General features: G+C 41.6%; 1 protein-coding gene across 5 annotated transcripts in view; it reads left to right on the top strand.

Moving 5' to 3' along the window:
* The window catches only part of PPP4R1 (protein phosphatase 4 regulatory subunit 1), a 1686542-nt gene that overhangs the window by 1363546 nt on the left and 303054 nt on the right, over window positions 1-19942 (top strand). For all 5 annotated transcript variants that reach the window (XM_044066551.1, XM_044066553.1, XM_044066554.1 and 2 more), the window contains one exon: window positions 3908-4069. In XM_044066551.1, coding sequence (XP_043922486.1) covers window positions 3908-4069 — 162 coding nt within the window. The remainder of the gene's footprint in view (window positions 1-3907; window positions 4070-19942) is intronic.

Below are 19942 nucleotides of genomic sequence, written 5' to 3' on the forward strand. Positions count from 1 at the left end.
TCCCAAAGTTTTGACCAATTGCCATCCTATCCCCCATTTCCAAACTGCTAGAAAATGCATCCACCTGCAAACGTTACCCTACATCACACACAACCAATTCCTACCCCCACACAACATGGATTCAGGCCTGGCCACAGCACCACCACCACCACCGCACCCCACCTCACACATAACCAACTCCTAACTCCCACACAACATGGATTCAGGCCTGGGCAAAGCACCACCACCGCACCCTACCTCACACATAACCAACTCCTAACCCCCACACAACATGGATTCAGCCCTGGCCACAGTACCACCACTGCACCCTACCTCACACATAACCAACTCCTAACTCCAACACAACATGGATTCAGGCCTGGCCACAGCACCACCACCGCACCCTACCTCACACATAACCAACTCCTAACCCCCACACAACATGGATTCAGGCTTGGCCACGGCACAACCACCACACCCTACCTCACACATAACCAACTCCTAAACCCCAAACAACATGGATTCAGGTCTGGCCACGGCACGACCACCACATCCTACCTCACACACAACCAACTCCTAACCCCCACACAACATGGATTCAGGTCTGGCCACGGCACGACCACCACACCCTACCTCACACACAACCAACTCCTAACCCTCACACAACATGGATTCAGGCCTGACTGTAGCACCAAGACCCTATCTCATAAATAACCAACTCCTAACCCCCACACAGCATGGATTCAGGCCTTGCCACAGCACCACCACCACACCCTACCTCACACATAACCAGCTCCTAACTCCCACACAACATGGATTTAGGCCTGGCCACAGCACCACCACCGCACCCTACCTCACACATAACCAACTCCTAACCCCCACACAACATGGATTCAGGCCTGGCCACAGCACCAGCACAGCACCCTACCTCACACATAATCAAATCCTAACCCCCACACAACATGGATTCAGGCCTGACCATAGCACCACCACCGCTCTCCTTTCCTTCCTAGAAACTGTTAAAGCTCGCGACTCTGGCCATATTGTGTCCACCCTCTTATTAGACCTATCTAAAGCCTTCAACACCATCTCTCACAGCCTTCTCCTCACCAAACTCTCTAAACTAAACCTATCCCCCTCCACTATCAGCTGGTTTAATAGTTATCTATCAAGTAGGTAGCAAGCAGTCAGATGGAAAAAAGCTACCTCCCCATTCCTCAATACTCCCACAGGAGTACACCAGGGTTCCATTCTAGGACCCCTACTATTTAACATTTTCATAAACGTCTTCTATCAGACCATCCCTAACACTCATCTCATCCAGTATGCCGATGACTCCACTATAATCTGTTCTGCCACCTCCATCCCCATTTTAACTAAACTAACCCAACATGCCTTCTCCTAAACCAAACAGTGGATGCAAGATGACCACTTAGCACTCAATGCCACAAAAGCTAAACCTGTGCTAGTTACCCCTTCAAAAACTACCATCCTAGACAAAAACACTTTCACCAGCAATAATAACACACCCCTAGAAATAGTATCTAATGCAAAACTGCTAGGAGTCCTAATTGATGACCAGCTCAAGTTTGATATCCACCTTCAAGCAAACATTAATAAAACCCATAAGAAACTTGGCATGCTTTATCGCCACAACCGGTATATCGCTCCCTCCACCAAACTAATACTTTCTACAACATACTTTATCCCATCTCTCCTATATTGGAGCCCCACTCCTCGCTAACTTACAATCTTTCCTCAAAGCAAAACTCTCCTCCTGTTACAATAAAATTTAAAAATTTGCATTAGTCCACAGATCATCTGCACACCACTGCACTGCCCTTCACAAACCTAATTGGCTAGAACTAGTCAACTACCTCACCTATATTCAACTTACCCAAGCACACAAACATACCTTTAGCCCCTCCTTCTGCCCCTGCCTTGCCACCACCTTTAAAATGCATCTCTACCCAATAGATCCCCAAGATCTAACTCCCAAAATCTGATTTAACTACACAAACCTTCTCGTCCACCAGGCAAACATCTTTTGTCTTTCTCCCTAGCTCGCCTGTGGAAATCTCTCCCTCCACTAATCCATACTACTAGCAGCCTCTCTTCCTTCAAAACCTTACTCCACTGCCACCTAACATCCCAATGGGAATGTTCCTGTTCCCATCCTTCATAAAGTCCCCCAACTTAAGCTACTCCCTAGGATTCAGTACACCTGCAAACTTCCTCCTATGATTTCTTAACTCTAAGCATCTGTTGGAATCAACAGATTTTGTATATAAATATGATTGTATAACACTTTTATGTTCTTTTTTAAAGAATGCCTGCTTTTGCATTTCACTGCCATTTATTACCTGTATTACTGTACTATCTATTGTTATAACTTGCTTTGTAATAAACTTGTATTTGTTTATTTTACTGGAGCTTTTCTCCCCAGGACTCCGTTGAAAACGGGCTCCAAGTGGACAATGGACCATCCTGGCAAACAAACTGCAAATAAATAAATAAAATATAGACCCCTTGTAAAGTTACTATACTGGGAAAATATCCATCCTGCTGTTATCCTGGACATAAACTTTTTTTCCCCATTGGTTTTTTACTGGTTTTAAAATAACTGTTTTACCGTACACCTTATTTCTGGACTGCGTTTCTCCGCTTTTTATCTACTGCCAAAATAACTAGGGACCTTACGTTAATGCATTAAATCAGTTAACTAAGCTGTTGTGCCTTTTTGCTCAGTGGTACACTGTCCAGTTAAGTGACTTGCTTGGAGTTGCACAGTAGGCAGTGACTAAGGGAATCATATCCAGAACTACAGTAGAAATGTATTAGCTGCTCATGGCCTTCGTCGTCTGAGATGAACTGCCAGACTTAAGCTCTTCTCAGAACTTCTGCTGTTTTATTTCACTTGCACTACCAGTTCACATTCCATTCTGCCTGAAAAGAGTCTGATAAAGCAAAGTAGACAGTGACTGATTTGTTTAGGTAGAGAGAGGCTGGCTTTGGCTAGGCAAACTTCAAATGTTGTTAATTTGGTTACTTTTTGCCACCAAGTGGCTTAACCTGTCATTGTAAAATGTCAGTTTGTTCCACAAAAAATAGGGACTGTCTATTTGTAATACCAGTTTCAAGTGTGTCCATTTTAAACATTTGTGCCAGAGACATTTGGTCATCATTTCACACCTTTAGCAAGGAGTCATTGCTTCAGGATTCTGCCTTTTGAGCCTTTACCTTTAGGCCTTTCTTGTTTGGCCTTTTTATGAGGTTTTAAAATCTATACTGCTTTCCTAACAGTTACTTATGCAAGGCCCTTCATATTCTGATATAACGAATATAATTACTTCTGAGAGAAGCCCTCATGTGGATGGTTATCTTCCCTCCTGTCACTTGTTTGCATTTCATTTTCACCTGGCATATGTGACTGACTTTTACTGTAGGTCTAGAAGGTATATAGTTTTTGTTTCTTGTGCATATTTGCGGAGTGCAAGGAGCAGTCTGGGGAACACTATGCATCTTTCTTGCCTTGTGGATGAACTCATGGCATGCCCAGCAGGATAGGAATGAACCCTTGGTCACAGCTGAAAATTTTCAGAATTCTCCTAGACTTAGACAATTCTAAGACTTAACCCACTAACAAGGCTATGTATGGATCAAATGCTAAGGTAATGTGCATGTGTTTGCAGGCTACCCTTTGGACATAGTAAGCAGGTGATTGAGCACTAAAGCTTGCCAACTGTAACTGAATGATTGTTTTATACAGGTGTTTGTTTTATGCAGGTGTATATACAGGTGTTTGTTTTATGCAGGTGTATATACAGTTGTTTTATGCAGGTGTATATACAGGTGTTTGTTTTATGCAGGTGTATTTTATTTACAAAAATGTATCCCTGCTTATTTTCCTGCTTGTTTGTCTTCATAGTGGAAAGTTCGGCGAACACTGGCCTTTTCCATTCATGAGCTCGCTGTTATCCTTGGAGACCATCTGACGGCAGCTGATCTTGTTCCCATCTTCAATGGATTCTTGAAAGATTTGGATGAAGTCAGAATAGGTGTCCTTAAACACTTGTATGATTTCCTAAAGGTAATAACTTTAGTTATGGCTGCTTTAAAATTGCATGCTGTGATTTTCTAATGTCAGAAGTGCAGTTATATATTTATGCAGTGTGTGGTCTTATTGCATTGTCTCCATTACTGAGAACCATAAGTACTATTGAAAGTACAAGGACTAGTATTCCATTTATTTTTAAATAGTGTCATCTTCATCTTTCAGTGCAATACACTGTTGCTGCTTGCATTATTCATGTTCGTAAGATGTCTGGCCTTGTTACTGGAGTGGCATTCTTCAGATACTGCAATGTTTGAAGATTCACTTCTTTCCTTGACTCTGCTTAGGTAGATCCAGTTAATGAGTTGTCTCCTTTAAGTGAGAAATACTTGTTTCAAACAATCTCAGCATAAGTTTCCATGAACACCATGTCCCTGTGTCCGGTATCCCTTCCTAGGTTAAGGGGCACTTTCACCATCAGTGCAGTTTCTCTCCTTTCAGCAGATGCTACAAGAAAAGTAACACTGGTTGATACTAAAGGAAAGCCATTTAGTTTTCATGCAGTATTTTCAGAATAATGCAAGGTAGTGACTGGTCCTGCGCTCATGGCCCCAAGCCCGTGCGTAGTAGCTCGAGCTGTAGTAAGTTTTGAATTGCAGTGCAAGATAGCAAGTGGTCCTGCCTTCATTACCCCAAGTCTGTGCGTAGTAGCTCGAGCTGTAGTAAGGTTTGAATTGCAGTTGTCTGACTTGTCATTGGTGCCATTTAAACCCGTCCTGAATTAGCGTTGCATTGGGGGCACAAAGGAGCATCATTCATAGGCTAATATGGATTGCTACTGTTGCAAAGACATTTGTTACATGGCTGAAACGTGTGCAGTAAGGGTGGAAGAACTGAAACCAAAAGTCTCGCATCTGACTCTACTATGTCCATTAGAGTTGTATAAGCCTTCGCTTTCAAATCTGACAACTTATTTTTATTGCAAGAGTTTGACTTTGGCCCGTTAGCTACCAAGAGAGTGAAACGATGATGTCCTGGCCCATGCTCTTGGAAGCAAGCATTACTAGTTGTTTGACATTTTTCTTTTACTCCATTGTGGTAAGCGCATATGATGCAGATGTAAGATCCCATGTGACCATTTTTTTGTACATGAAATTAAAAATAGACAGTGGCTAACTTGAAGACAACATCCAATCTTTAATTTTACTTTAAAAAATACAGATTGTAGTTTATGCTTCAAGCCTGTTTTTTTAAGTCTGTTTTACTTTTTCCTGAATGATTTTGGCTACTCAGTCATTTTTCATACCCCATTGTTTTTAGTTCCATACTGCCACCTTTGAAACCCTTCCTGGCTTGTTGGATGTTTATGGAATTATATGTAGGTGGATACACTTGATAAGGTTTTCCAAGTGTGCATTTATTTACACAGTCCTTGGCATCTGCTTAAATGGCTGGTGCTCTTCCGTTGTAGCTCCAGATTCAAGACTTGTCCACAGTTCCACTACAAAGCCACTTCAGGGATCCTTTGCAGAAACCCCAAACCCTTCTTCCTACTTGTGAACATCACTTGTTATCAAATTTCACTGTAGTGAAGAATGTAGAGGTCTTCCTAAACAGACCAGGAAGAATAGTTTTCCACAGCTCCAGCAAGAGTAGTAATTTCACAGAAACTGGCAAATTGGGATTTTTCTTCAAAAAGTTACTTTTAATAATGCAGTCGGTTTAGGTTTCTATTTTCTAGTAACTGATTTTGGCAGGTAAAAGGATTAAATGTAAGGTCTTACTACGTCTAAATAGTTCAGACCCTCTGTCTCAGCTCAAAAGAAACATTTCTTTATAACATTTGCTTGAAAGCAGAGAGAGAAGGTAAGCTTGTTTGTCTTTTCAAGTGCCTGAATGTTCTTCTTGTCCTTCATCCTTAAATTCCCCCATACCCATTTTCCACTGCTTCATGCCCTTCCAAATGCTGTAGTGATTTCTCTGTCCACCATCTGTTCTAGTAGTCTATTATGTGAGCATATAGCCTTTTCTGTGAAGATGTACTTTCAGAAATCCAGGGGGTAGTTGCTCCCTACAATCTGCTGCAGGTGCTTCTTTCTTTTCCTTATATAATCCGGGGGTAGTTGCTCCCTACAATCTGCTGCAGGTGCTTCTTTCTTTCCCCTATATAATCCGGGGGTAGTTGCTCCCTACAATCTGCTGCAGATGCTTCTTTCTTTCCCCTATATAATCCGGGGATAATTGCTCCCTACAATCTGCTGCATATGCTTCTTTCTTTCCCTTATATAATCCGGGGGTAGTTGCTCCCTACAATCTGCTGCAGATGCTTCTTTCATTCCCGTATATAATCCGGGGGTAGTTGCTCCCTACAATCTGCTGCATCTGCTTCTTTCAGTCCCCTATTTAATCCGGGGGTAGTTGCTCCCTACAATCTGCTGCAGGTGCTTCTTTCTTTCCCCTATGTAATCCGGGGGTAGTTGCTCCCTACAATCTGCTGCAGATGCTTCTTTCATTCCCCTATATAATCCGGGGGTAGTTGCTCCCTACAATCTGCTGCAGATGCTTCTTTCATTCCCCTATATAATCCGGGGGTAGCTGCTCCCTACAATCTGCTGCAGATGCTTCTTTCATTCCCCTATATAATCCGGGGGTAGTTGCTCCCTACAGTCTGCTGCATCTGCTTCTTTCAGTCCCCTATATAATCTGGGGGTAGTTGCTCCCTACAATCTGCTGCAGGTGCTTCTTTCATTCCCCTATATAATCCGGGCGTAGTTGCTCCCTACAATCTGCTGCATATGCTTCTTTCTTTCCCCTATATAATCCGGGGGTAGTTGCTCCCTACAATCTGCTGCATATGCTTCTTTCTTTCCCCTATATTTGTTCTGTCCAGAATGAGATTTTTTTGCAGTATCTGTTTCTGAAGTGTTCCATTGTGGACATTTTTACCACAGCCATTTCATTTTTTTAACCATTTTTATCAAATTATTTTTTAAGACATAGGTATACATACATTCATATAAAAGAACAAACTTATTAACATGGTCCTAGTTACAAACATTATACATCACATATATACTTTATACAGTTATCATTCCAGCATTACATAAATTTGCTCAGTTCCTGCTTTCCCGTAAACCTCACTCCTTCTCCATAGTATTATTCTGCATGCATTTTCCCACAATTTCCATTTTTTCTGTATAATTTGCTTCTACCCATTTCTAAAGATCCCATTTCCAGTTCTTTTAGCTCTGTTGCAATATTCAGTACTTAAAGTGCATTTGGTTTAAACTTTGATTTCCATTTTCTAGTAATTGCTTTTTTGTCAGCCATCAGAATTAAACTTAACAAGGCCTTATGTCTAGGCAATTCAGATCATATGTCCCAGCACAAAAAATAATTACCTTGGTTACAACTATTTTCTCACCCAGTATTTTTGTTAGATAACTTTGTAGGGAATTTTTGAAGTTTGCCAACACATTGCGGTCTGAGAACATATATTCCCAGTTACCTCTTTCTTCCCTATCACACCAACATTTAGCATCTACCTGAGGAAAAATTATTTGTGGAGTCTGCTTGGAGAATAAAAATACCTATGCAAGCACTTCCAAGCAAAAAAAATCTTAAATCTTCTAGACATTGTTGCATATTTGGGAGCCATACCTATGTCCTCTCTGTGTTTCCTTGTGAAGTCCTTATCCAGTCTCCCTTCCCAATCTTTTCTAACCTGCTCCTGATTGATTCCTGTAATTTACAGGGCAGTATTTTATGTGCCCTGCTAACTCTTCATTTTTTAACAGCAGCGTCTGTTCTAGATTCAGATGAAAACTCTACCAGTGCATTTTTTTCACTTGGGATTCCCCTGTCCCTTTCTCTTTGCCTGTACACTGGTATCGGTCCCTGATATGGAAGGCAGTCTCTAGCCAGGAGACCGAATGTCTTGCTGGTCTTTTGTCCTTCTTTTACCTGCCCCTCTCTAGTTCTTGGCTCTTGGTGCCTTCGTTCCGAAACCGTTTCTCTGTAGTAAATTCCAGCCCTCTCTTCGTTCCCAAACCGTTTCTCTGTAGTAAATTCCAGCCCTCTCTTCGTTCCCATACCGTTTCTCTGTAGTAAATTCCAGCCCTCTCTTCGTTCCCAAACCGTTTCTCTGTAGTAAATTCCAGCCCTCTCTTCGTTCTCAAACCGTTTCTCTGTAGTAAATTCCAGCCCTCTCTTCGTTCCCAAACCGTTTCTCTGTAGTAAATTCCAGCCCTCTCTTCGTTCCCAAACCGTTTCTCTGTAGTAAATTCCAGCCCTGTCTTCGTTCCCAAACCATTTCTCTGTAGTAAATTCCAGCCCTCTCTTCGTTCCCAAACCGTTTCTCTGTAGTAAATTCCAGCCCTCTCTTCGTTCCCATACCGTTTCTCTGTAGTAAATTCCAGCCCTCTCTCACCTACTCTGTGTACAAATTACAATCATTCCTAACAGCAAAATCTCCTTTCTTGTGTTGGCTTATTTCTTAAAATACTTTCTGCTACTTTGTAAATGTAATATTATGCATGGCTGTTGCTATTCTTCTTAAGGATCTGCATCCAAAATCCCATTTCCTCCTTATTTCTTAAATGTCCCCCTCCATCATCATCATCCCATTTGTCTTTGAATTGTATCTTTCTGCTTGTGTTACATATATGATCCTTAACTGTGCAGCTGTAAAATATTCCTTCAAATCAAGTAGTCCTAAACCACCTTGTTCTGTTGGATGTATTACCTTATCTCACTTGACCCTTGCCCACTTCCCCTTCCAGATAAATTCTTTCAACTCTTTGTTATTGTCCTCAACGTCTCCTTGGTTGATAAAATGATGCCTGACTGTTGACCTGTGTATAAAACGAAAGGGACTAAAAACATTTTCAGTACTTGTATCGTTCTTCTTGCTGTCTGTATCCATAACCAAGAGCTTCCAGTTTCTCCTTTATATTTTTAGTCTCTTCCCACATATACTTAGCTGCTGTAACACAATCCTTTTCATCCTTACTCCTAAGTACTTCATTTTTATTGTATTCCCATAAATTTTGGAACTGCTGAACCAATTAATGTGTGGGGTACATAGCTTACAGGTATAGTGTTTGTTCTGTTGTCATTAATTTTATATCCTGAAAAGATTTGAAACTGTGTCAAAATTTTCCTCAACACTGAGATGTCCTTTTCTGGTTTTATCAGGTACAAAATAATATTATATGCAAGTAAAGCCAATTGTTTTTGACTATCATACCAATTATTTCCTTGAATTTCTGAGTCCCTTATTTTCGAAGCACTGGCACTAAGTGTAATGCAGATAATAAATAGGAAGGACGACACCCCTGCCTGATTCCTCTGTTCAGATGCATCTTGTCAGAGTGGAACCCTTCCACATAAATTTTTGTTTTTTATTCCTCATATATCTTCCTAATTAACCTTACTGTATCAGGGGATGCAAATGCTTCCATTGACCTACTCATAAAAGCCCAGCTTACTCTATCAAATGCTTTCTCTGCAAAATGACCTACCAGTAATAATATTTTCTTACATTCTGCTTCCCTCTGGATCGAGATGTTTGCCTCCCCTTCACAAAAAACAAACAAATTAAAACATTGATCCATAGCTATCATTTATGGCGACACCTTTGTCATTCTTTTAACTTTAACAAACATGCATTTTATAATCATGCTTTAAAATTTAAATGGACGTATATGAAGCTGGGTTTGATGAGTCTTTTCCATCTTTAGTTGTAAAAAGGCACCACAGCTTTCTTCCAGGGTGTTGGTGCTTCTCCTCCTTTTAAAACACTTTTAAATATCTTTATCATTTTCTTTCCCCCTAGCTTTCGGCCTTCCACAGGAGGACCATCTGTTCCTGGAGACTTTCCTGCAAATTGATTATACTTCACCATTTTTGTCTTGTCTCCTCCTATCTTAACTGCTAATTGAACGTCATCTACCTCAAACCTTAGCATACATATATCTTCTGTAAATATTTCCATTTGTACTGTTTCTTGATTTCCTCATTTTTCTGCTTTATACAAATGTTCAGAACATTTCTGAAATATCTCTAATACCAATACAGCATATGTTCATAGGTGTGTACTAGGCTAATGGCCCTGGAGCCTTTAGAAGCCTAGCCCATAGGATTTACCCTGACATTGTGCCACCCAACATTAGTTCCTAGTGCCTCTGTCAAGTAGAGCCACTGGAGTGATCCACCAGGTGAATTTTCTATTTCCCATCCACTCATATCAAGATTTCTGTTGAAGAGGGCCAGTGAGGTGCTCTGCTTGACATGTATGGGAAGTCTATTCCATAGCACAGGCAGTCTCTGGGTTATGAACCTGTACCTCCAGCATGTTCTGTTGATTGTGGTAATGAGGTTGAGGTCTCTGGAGCATGTGGTGCTGAGGGATTGGGATTTCTTTAGATGTAGTATTTCTAACAGAGCTGGGTCAGACATGTCTTTGTAATTCAGCAGAGATCACCTCTAAGTAGGCGATATGAGACAGAATAGTTGGAGTTTTTTTGAGTCTCTCCATATAGGACAAGTGTTTAAGGCCTAGGATACTCTTTGTGAGGTACTTTTGCAGCCTCTCCAGTTGTTGCAGGTGTATAGTGAGGTACATGCCAAATGGGGCATTGTACTCGATTGGCCTAATGAGGGAAGAGTAGAGGGAGGCAATGACCTCTTTCTTCCTGGATACAAAACACTTAGTAATGAGATGTGCCACATAGGACTTTCTGACCACAGTGGCAACGTGGCGATCAAAAGAGAGGTTGCTGTCAACCTGTGTTCCCCGATCTCTTATAACGCCTTCTGTGTTCAGTGGACTACCATCAATGTGGCAATTCAAGGGAACCGCGTTTTTCCCAAAGGGGATGAAGACACATTTTTTGGGAATGAGCTTTGGTCTCATTGAGGCCTTTCTGTAGGATGTCAACATCACTTGGGAAATTAATAATAGCTTCCAACTTGCAATCATCTGCAAACTTTGTCAGCCAGAGTCCCTTCATGTTGGCCACTGTGGTTATTTCTGTTTTAAGCTCACTTAATTTTGGCAGCAACACTTTCAACTTTCTGTTACCCAGGTTGTTGTGCCAAAAGTTTTTCTGCTCTGGAGTTATCAAAAATCAGTTGCTTGAAAGCAGTCTTTATAAACTCGTGCACGTTATCCAGATACTCCTAGTTTATCTTCAGCACTTTGCAGTTCTACTTTTTGTTCTTTGAGATTCACCTTATTTTGCAGTAGTTTAACCTTTGCCAGTCCCTCTAAATAATTCCTGTCACTTCTTAACCACATTCCATTTTTTTATTTCTACCCCATTTTTAAATTCTACTTTCATTTTATTCCACTCACTAGTTGTAACTTCTGAAGAAATTCATATCTTCCCTAATAACTCCCAAATAATTTTGACTACCCATTCTTTAAATTCTTCTCTTTATAACAGGTAGGTGGGAAAGCACTAATGTCTCATTTTTACTTCATTACCCTTCATTTTTATCTTAGTTGTTATTGGCATATGATCTGAGGTAGGTATTGGATGCATATGAAAGTTCTCAATTAAATGCACATTTCTGTGAAATACATTTTTGAGCAGTCTAGCCCAGTTATTGTAACTTGGGGAGAGACTGAATTCCTACTACTGAGATCACATTTTTATACCAAATATTTGCATACATTTCTTTAGAAATCTACCCCCTTTGTAGGTTCCCCATATAGATCTTCATTGTTGCAAATTAAGTTCAGGTCCCCACCTATAATTAATGTTTCTCCCCAACTTTTCAGCAGTTTTCGGTAGTATATAAGTAAATACCAGCATGATCCTTCTCCCTTACTTTTAGCCCCTTACTGCCACAAATCTACCATTCTTATCTTTTTTTGCTTCTGTCACTGTTGAGCTCCTCTAGCAATTTTATCTACTCCCCATTTCCTTTGTTCTTGATATTCTGCTGAAAGTTCATCCTGAAATCCTATCTTTATCAAATTCACATGCTCACCTCTTTCGAAACATGTCTATAGCCTTGCTGTTTGTACTCTTTCCTTTTTGTATATACTTGCATGGCAAGTTACGTTCAAAGATATGAATAGCATAGCCATCATGATAAAAAGCTGCTGTTCCCACCTATTACACATGATCTTTTCCAGCTTTTGTGTTACATGCACACAGTAATGTTTGGCAGTTGTTTCTAATCGCCATTTGAAACTGTGTCACATTTTTCTAGACTTATTTTAAGAAACCCTCAAACAAAACAGCTAAATACATTTTCAAAACACCCCATCACTATTAACTTAGAACAAGCACACAAAACTTTATACATCATCAAAAAATCCAGTTTAACCCCCCCCCCCCTACAGGAGCTACCCCATGTCGACAGGTGCCCCCACAAGTATTACCAAATCTAACATTAAGGGTGTCCATGCTAAATCCCATGCTACAGCCTGCATTCACACTTAGTTATTGCTCTTTTATTTTCTTATCTCTGTTCCCCTCCTAGGTGTAAAAATGGCCTGTACGCTTTCAGAAAGCATTAATGTTTAGCCCCAAGAAAAAGTGCACTGACTAAAACCAAATTCTACACTGTTCTATTAAGTGCATTAAAGTGTTAAGGCTGCTAGGGAGGCTGCTATCTCTTATCCACTTCTTACAATTTCAAAACGTATTTTTCACTGAAGTGCTCACCATTGTACCTTTAAATTTTGCATTTCCTTCAGGAAAAGAAACCTTAAAACTCTCAAGATTAATATCTTGCACCCATAGGCAGCTTGTCTCCATGGAAAAAGTACTCAGCAATTAATCTTTGTCAGTTTCACTCGCAATAGAATGTAGCTGCTTTTAGATGCGGACCTCTTGACTCCCACTGAAATTTTGCTAACGGAGTAAACAAGCTGATATCTTTGCAAACATAAGAACGTTAGAATTTTTCATGGCTTTCATCATTTTGTTTAATTTTTAAAGCCTACTTGCTTTAAAAAAAAACAGTTGTTTATATCTTAAGTTGAGAAGATTAAAGGAAAACTTCACCTTAGAATTAAAAAATAAAATTAGTTTTTCACTCTTTTGAGCTATTTTAACACCTCAGAATCATTTGTGCCTATTATAGAATTTTAATGTTTTTCCACAAAAGGCTGCCAGTGGGGCTTAACAAGTCAATGGGATCTAGTTTTTCTTCAACCCCTTCTCTTTTCCCTAATCTTTTTCAAGTCTGCTTTAAATGACTCGTACAAGACACAAAGAAGAAGTGATGTATTCCCATACCACTGACTTATAATAGGATTAGTGTCAGTCACTATCTTTGTGTATACCGTCTGTAAGAGGACTGCTTTCTTCTTTGTTCTAAGTATAATTTTGTAGTCCAAAATGAGTTGACATTGCCCTCCCCTGACACTATTTCTGAGATGTCAGAACGGTCAGTGCAGTAACAGCCACCACTGGAAAGAAAGGGATTTGAAAATAATTCTAATCCCCAGTACCTGCAGTGGAAAAATCTTTGTTACCTAAATGTTTTAGAAAAATTTTTCTTTGTTTTATAACTAATGATGTCCTTCTGTTCATATGCTGCAATATTCATCTCATTAGGGAGTCAGCGTCTGGCTGACTCGTCCGTCTGGTATACAAAAGTCTACATGCTGCTGTGAGGTACGTGCGATGCCGCACATCATCTTTTGTATGTCGGTCATAGAGATGTCTGGTATCAAGTGGATGTCAGCACGCTCCAACCTCAGAACTTTTCTGTCACCTAATTGATCACCTGCTCCAGACATTCGCTCGCCAGATCAGTTGTGAACCTTGGTTCAGATAAGTACCCCACTGGGATTTTTTCTTTCTTTTTTTTTTTTTTACTGCTTGTTTTTTGGGTGATTTCATTGATTTCATGTCAACTAAGAAGGGCAAGTGTCAGTGTGGAAGGCAGATTCCACATAAGGACGCCCATGACCTCTGATTGTTCTGTCTAGGCCCAGACCACGATCATACCGCTTGAGCTATCTGTAAGTCGTTCGTCCTGAAAACCCTTAGAAGCCGCTAAACACCTTAAGCGTCTCGCACTGGAGATGGGAGGTGAACATCGGGTTCTTCAGACTAGCCACAGTCAAAAAAGGTCAAGAAACCTTGGCCTGATCTTCCAGCTGCGCCCTATCTCCCAGGCATTTCTCCCAAGGCCGATGTAGGCCCGGAGGCTATACTGGAGTTGGTGGATGTCCCTTCTGTGGGTACCACAAGGGAAGCCTCGGAGTCTACCAGCATGTCTGTAAGGGAAGTGACACCGTCTGGCTCAGGGAAAAAGGGGGAACCATGGCTTATTTCCGAAAGCCGACGCGGTGTTACCCAAATCACTGTGCGAGAGGATGTGCTTACGGACATAGTGGAATGTAGGCCGACGTTGGGCCCTTCCACCTTCCATCACATGGAAGCTTCCAAAAGAAAAAAAATTAAAGATACTGTATGTTACTCCTGTTCCACAAGAGCAAGCTCCTGATTGGCAGGCTTTCTCACAAAGCCTTTTCAATGCCTTCATGGCCCTGTGCCAGTCCTCACCCTTCTCTGTCCATCTGCAGGCCTTTCCTCCGTCCACTGCCTTCAAGAGGACAAGTGCAGATTCCTCTTTGGATGAAGAGGAATCTTCAGGAGATGAGTCATTGGCGTATTCCACCCAAATAGCTTCCCCCCTGGGGTATGCCTCCCCAGAGGAGGAATCTGATGGTACAGATTCCACTGTGGAGAATATTTCTTTCGGAGAAACTATCCTGAAAATGAAAGTTTTTCAAGTGGGACTGCTGCTAAGTCTCAGACATACAAAAGAGGTGGTATGACCTCTTACAGATGGATTTTCCATCACCCTCTGCCATCCCCCCAGTTATGTCAGCTTTTCTGGATGCATTTACAGCTGCATCCAAGTGCCCAGACTCTCATCCCCCTGCTCCCAAGCATCCTGGTAGGTTCTACAAGGTTGCTAGGGACTGTTAAGTTCCTTTTCAAAGGTCCATTTCAGTCTCAGCTGATAAGGCTTTCAGGTTACTGCCTTCTACCGCCTTAATGCCCTCTGATAAAGAGAGCAAGGTTGTGGAGAGACTGGGGGAAAAGGTTTACACCTCTGCCACTCGGGCATTTAATTACCAGACCCACATGGCCAAATACTCCCTGGTTCTCCTTTCAGTGCTCCCAGATTCTCCAGCCAAGGCTAAACTGGCAGACATCCTCAGCTCCTCTGCCCAGGTTACTAGGCACTCCATCAAGTGCAGTTACGATGCTGCATATGTCTCAGCTAGGGTGGCAGCCGATGAGTCAGTCCTAAGGAGATATTCCTGTCTCCGGTTACAACCCTTACCAGATGACTTCAAGGCCAAATTGGTGGCTGTCCCTCTGGATAATAAAACCTTATTTGGTAGCTCGGCTGCAGACCTATTCAAATCGTTGCAAGAAAAAGGTAAGGAGCTAAGAGGATCTCAAGCGTGTCCTTATTTTTCCTGTCCCCAGATTCCAAAGGAACTGTCCAGGAAAGACTGCCTTTGTTAGGAAACTTGTTATGCCTTCTTCCTCTAAAAATAAGTGAGACCCTAGGAAACTAGGTTTTGTAAATCTACCCCAGCCACACGTGCTCAGAAGTGGCCCTTTCAGTCCCAAGCTAAGCCTTGGTAGCCTGTGACTCTCTGCCTCCAGGGCCATCCACTCCCCTGCCCCTTTGTCTCTCTCTTTCTCTTCTTTCTTGAAATTGGATCACCAAGGACTCTTGCCTCCTGCCCATCATCCAGAGAGGATATTTCTTGGTGTGGGAAACTTATCCCTCCTTCAGAGACATCCCGCAACCACCAAAAGAACGATTGGAATTCTTTCTTCAGGTCTTTTCTGATCTTCTTTCTCAGAGGATGATTCAAGAGGTCCCTTCCTCCCAACAATGGAAAGGTTTCTACTCCAGGAAGTTTTTGGTCCCCAGGAAGGCTTGGCCCCTGGATACCCATCCTGAACCTTTCCCACTTAAACACCTATCTGAACGTCCCCTCCTTTCGAATGCTGACTTTGGTCTCTCTTCTTCCTCTAATTCTTCTCAACGCGTTCATGGTGTCATTAGACATCAGAGTCTTATCTTCACATTCTCATTCACCCTCGGTTCAAAAAATGTTTACATTTTTCTGTTACTTTTTCACATTTTCAGTTCTGTCCTTTGGTCTCTCTACGGCACCAAGGGTCTTTACAAAATGCTTTGCGCCTGGCATAGCATTCTGCAGGCTGCAGGGAATTCGGATCTTCCTTTACTTAGACATTCTCCTGATCCAAGCCCCGTCCTCAGACCTACTTCAGGGTCTTTCCTTCAACATTTCCCTTCTGGGGAGTCTGGGCTGCACTATAAACTGTCAGGAGGTCCTCTCTGATCCCTTTGCAACACCACATTTTTCTGGGCTGCATGATCCAAACAAACAAGATGTTAGCTTTTCTACCTACAGAAAAGGTGCTGTTCCTCACTTCCAACTTTCAGAGCATCTTTACCCCCTCAGTCTCTGACTGCCAGGGACTTCCTACTCCTTTTGGGGTTCATGGCATCTATGATCCCCATGCTTTTCTTGGCCAAGTTGCACATGAAAATTCAATGGTTTCTAAAGACCGTTTGGATGCATCACTCCCACACACTGGATTTCATTATTCCATTCCTACCTTACTTAAAAAAGGGGTTGGATTGGTGGATCCTTCAAGTGATCAAAAATCCTAGTCCCCCCCCATACAGCCACCCCTCCCCTCTCAAGCGTTATACACTGACACTTCAGACACAGGATGGGGCGTGACTCTACAACCTGGAGGGTCAGGGATGTTTGGTCTTCAACATAGACAAAGGAACATATCAAAGAAATGAGGGCCCTGATTTTTGTCCTACAAATATTCAAACCCAGGCTTACTCCAGGGGTGCTGAGGTGGTTCACAGACAACACTACTGTCCTTTGGTAAGTCAACAAGCAGGGGGAATGAAGTCTTACCTCCTATGTAGATTAGTCCTACATGCCTGGGAGTTAGTCTTACAAAGTCAAGATTCCCTTCAGGTAATTTACATTCCCTCAGCTCAGAATGTGGTGGCAGACGCATTAAGTAGGTCCATGACCCAGTCCCACAAATGGAATGTTGCACAGGGATGTGTTTCTGCACCTCATCCATTGTTGGGGTGCACGTCAGGTAGATCTCTTTGCCTCCCCATGAACAGACAACTTCCAAAATTTTGTGCCAGGGTTCCACATCCCTTGGCCTGGAACGTGGGTGCTCTGTCATTCTCTTTGAAGGACATATTTCTGTATGTATTCTCCCCCTTACCTCTCCTCCAAAAGGTCCTACTGAAGATTTAGCAGGATCAACCAAAAATCTTGCTGGTTACTCCTTTTTGGCCAAGGCAGCACCTGTTCCCCCTTCACCTGCACGTAGCCAGATGCAAGCATCACAACTTACCCCACAGGATGGATCTACTTGCACAGGACAAAGGGAACTCTAGTACATCCACAGCCGTCAACTCTGAACTTGGGCCTGTGGATGATAGGTTTTTAATTCCCTTTAGGCACCTATTTTCAGACGACGTGCTTCAAGTTCTGCAGGAGGCCAGAAAACCCACTACTAGAAAATCCTATGTTTCCAAATGGAAAAGGTTTTCCATCTGGTGTCACAAGAAGGGTCAGTGGATGTCCTGGTAGTTTTGTCCTGTGTGAATTGATGAAGGGTGGGCTGTCCTTTTCTTCGGTGAAGGCTTACCTTTCAGCCATCTCTGCTTGTCTGCCTGTGTCACCTCCTTTAGCCTCTAGGTTAGAGGTTAAACTGTTCCTTAAAGGTGTCCTTCATAGTAGACCACCAAGGAAACCAGATTCCCTTCTATTCTTATGTTGCAGTAGTCATAACCTTTGGGTTAGCCTCCAACTAGCAACCCGAACATCCAGCCAGTATGCAAAAGCTTTAGTCACAGCAAGGTACATGGGATGCCTGATGTTGGGCGTAGGATGCGTGGGCCATAAAAGTGACATCTGCCGGTACCTTCTGCAGAACTTCTCTGCTGCCAGTTGAACATCAGCTCATCCTGCTGTCTCTGCCATCTGATCCTGCGATTTAAAGATAAGTATCCCACTGGACTCTTTTTCATGTTCTTTTTTTTAGTCCCTGCATGCCTGCCCAGGTTCATGTTACCCAGAAAAGGAAAGTGTAGGTGTGAACGTCAGATCCCTCATATAAGGATGCCCACAACCTGTGTCTGTTCTGCCTAGTGCCCAACCATGACCATAAGCCCTGCGTGATTTGTCAGGCCTTTGTCCCAAAGACTCTTCGCAGCCATCTGCACGCCCTTAAATGATAAGGTACTTAGGACTATTTGTGAATCATATAATAATAGAATTATGACACCAGATAAGGGGGGTGGTGGTGTGTTATATGATATGGATGAGTATACACAGAAAATGTTTGATATTTTACATATGTCTGAACAATATGAGGTATCTTCCATTAATCAAATAAATATAGCACATAGGAGGATTGATTTATACTTGGAGGAGTTCTTACTGGATGAGAGACTTGACAGTAATCTATATGGATTTTTGAAAGTTGAAAATCCTACCCTGGCCACCATAGTTGGGATACCCAAGGTGCATAAGAATGTTAATGATCCCCCTTTTAGACCTATTATTTCAGGAAGTCAAAGCAAAACATTTCCATTTGGAAAAGTAATAGACCAATGGTCAAAGCATATATATACTAGGGTACCACATTTAGTTAAAGATTCCTGGGAATTTCTTGGTATGTTTAAGAATGAACTATGGGAGGAGAATTTGATATTCGTCACCATAGATGTAAGAGTTATGTACATGTATACCCCGTAATGATGGAATGACCAGATTTACAAGCAGTTTGATTAAATATAGTTTACTGGACAAGGAACAAGTGGAACTTCTATCTGAATTCATGAATATAGTATTAGATAATAATTACATCTATTTTGAAGGAGAGTATTACAAACAGATATCCGGTGTGGCTATGGGGGCGGCATGTGCCCCCATATATGCCAATATGGTTTTGTTGGATTGGGAGGAACAACACATATTACATTCCCCCTGGATGGAATATATAGGTTGTTATGTGAGGTTCCTAGATGATTTGTTTGTATTATGGAAAGGAGATGTGGAAATGTTGGATAGATTTATTCAATATATTAATGGAAGTACACAATATTTGGAGTTTACTTATAATAGTAGTAGGATGGGAATAAACTACCTGGACACCTTCATTTTTAGTGATGGTGATACATTTCAATCAAAAATATACAGAAACGAAACTTTTTGTAATGCGTATTTGGAATTTTCTAGTAATCATCCTTATGCACAGAAAAAAAGTATATTAAAAGGTCAATGCATAAAGGGCTGCTAGGATGACGTCTAGAAGGGATGATATGGTTAAAGAAATTGAATATATAGGGAACTTATTTAGACAGAGGGGGTACCCTGAGTCATTGGTCAGAGATGTTACTCTATATGTTATCAATGAATGGGGGAATAGGTACCCACCCTTACTGGGGAAGGAATTTAATACATGCTGTGGGAAGCAGAAGGTATCTGCCAACAGGACGTATCAAAAAGCTTGTATACTTGAGTATGGAAAACATGTGGGGGAGGTTAGAGACATATTGGACTCCAACTGGAACATTCTCACTAGTGATGATGGGATTAGTGAAAAGATTGGAGACAGACCAAGTTTTGTTTACAAAACTGGGAAGAACCTGAAGAGTATGATAGAAATGAGAACTTATAATTGTAATAACATTGGGAAGAAGAGGCTTATAGGGACCAGACAATGTGGACATTGTAATCAATGTCACATATATTATTAGAAGATAAGATCATTCTGGAGAATAGCATAAAAAGTACTATAATATTGAGAAGAGGAAACTGTCAGTCACAGC

Source organism: Protopterus annectens, chromosome 3.part1 (genome assembly GCF_019279795.1).
Source record: "Protopterus annectens isolate FY-2018-M chromosome 3.part1, PAN1.0, whole genome shotgun sequence".
Classification (NCBI taxonomy): Eukaryota; Metazoa; Chordata; order Ceratodontiformes; family Protopteridae; genus Protopterus; species Protopterus annectens.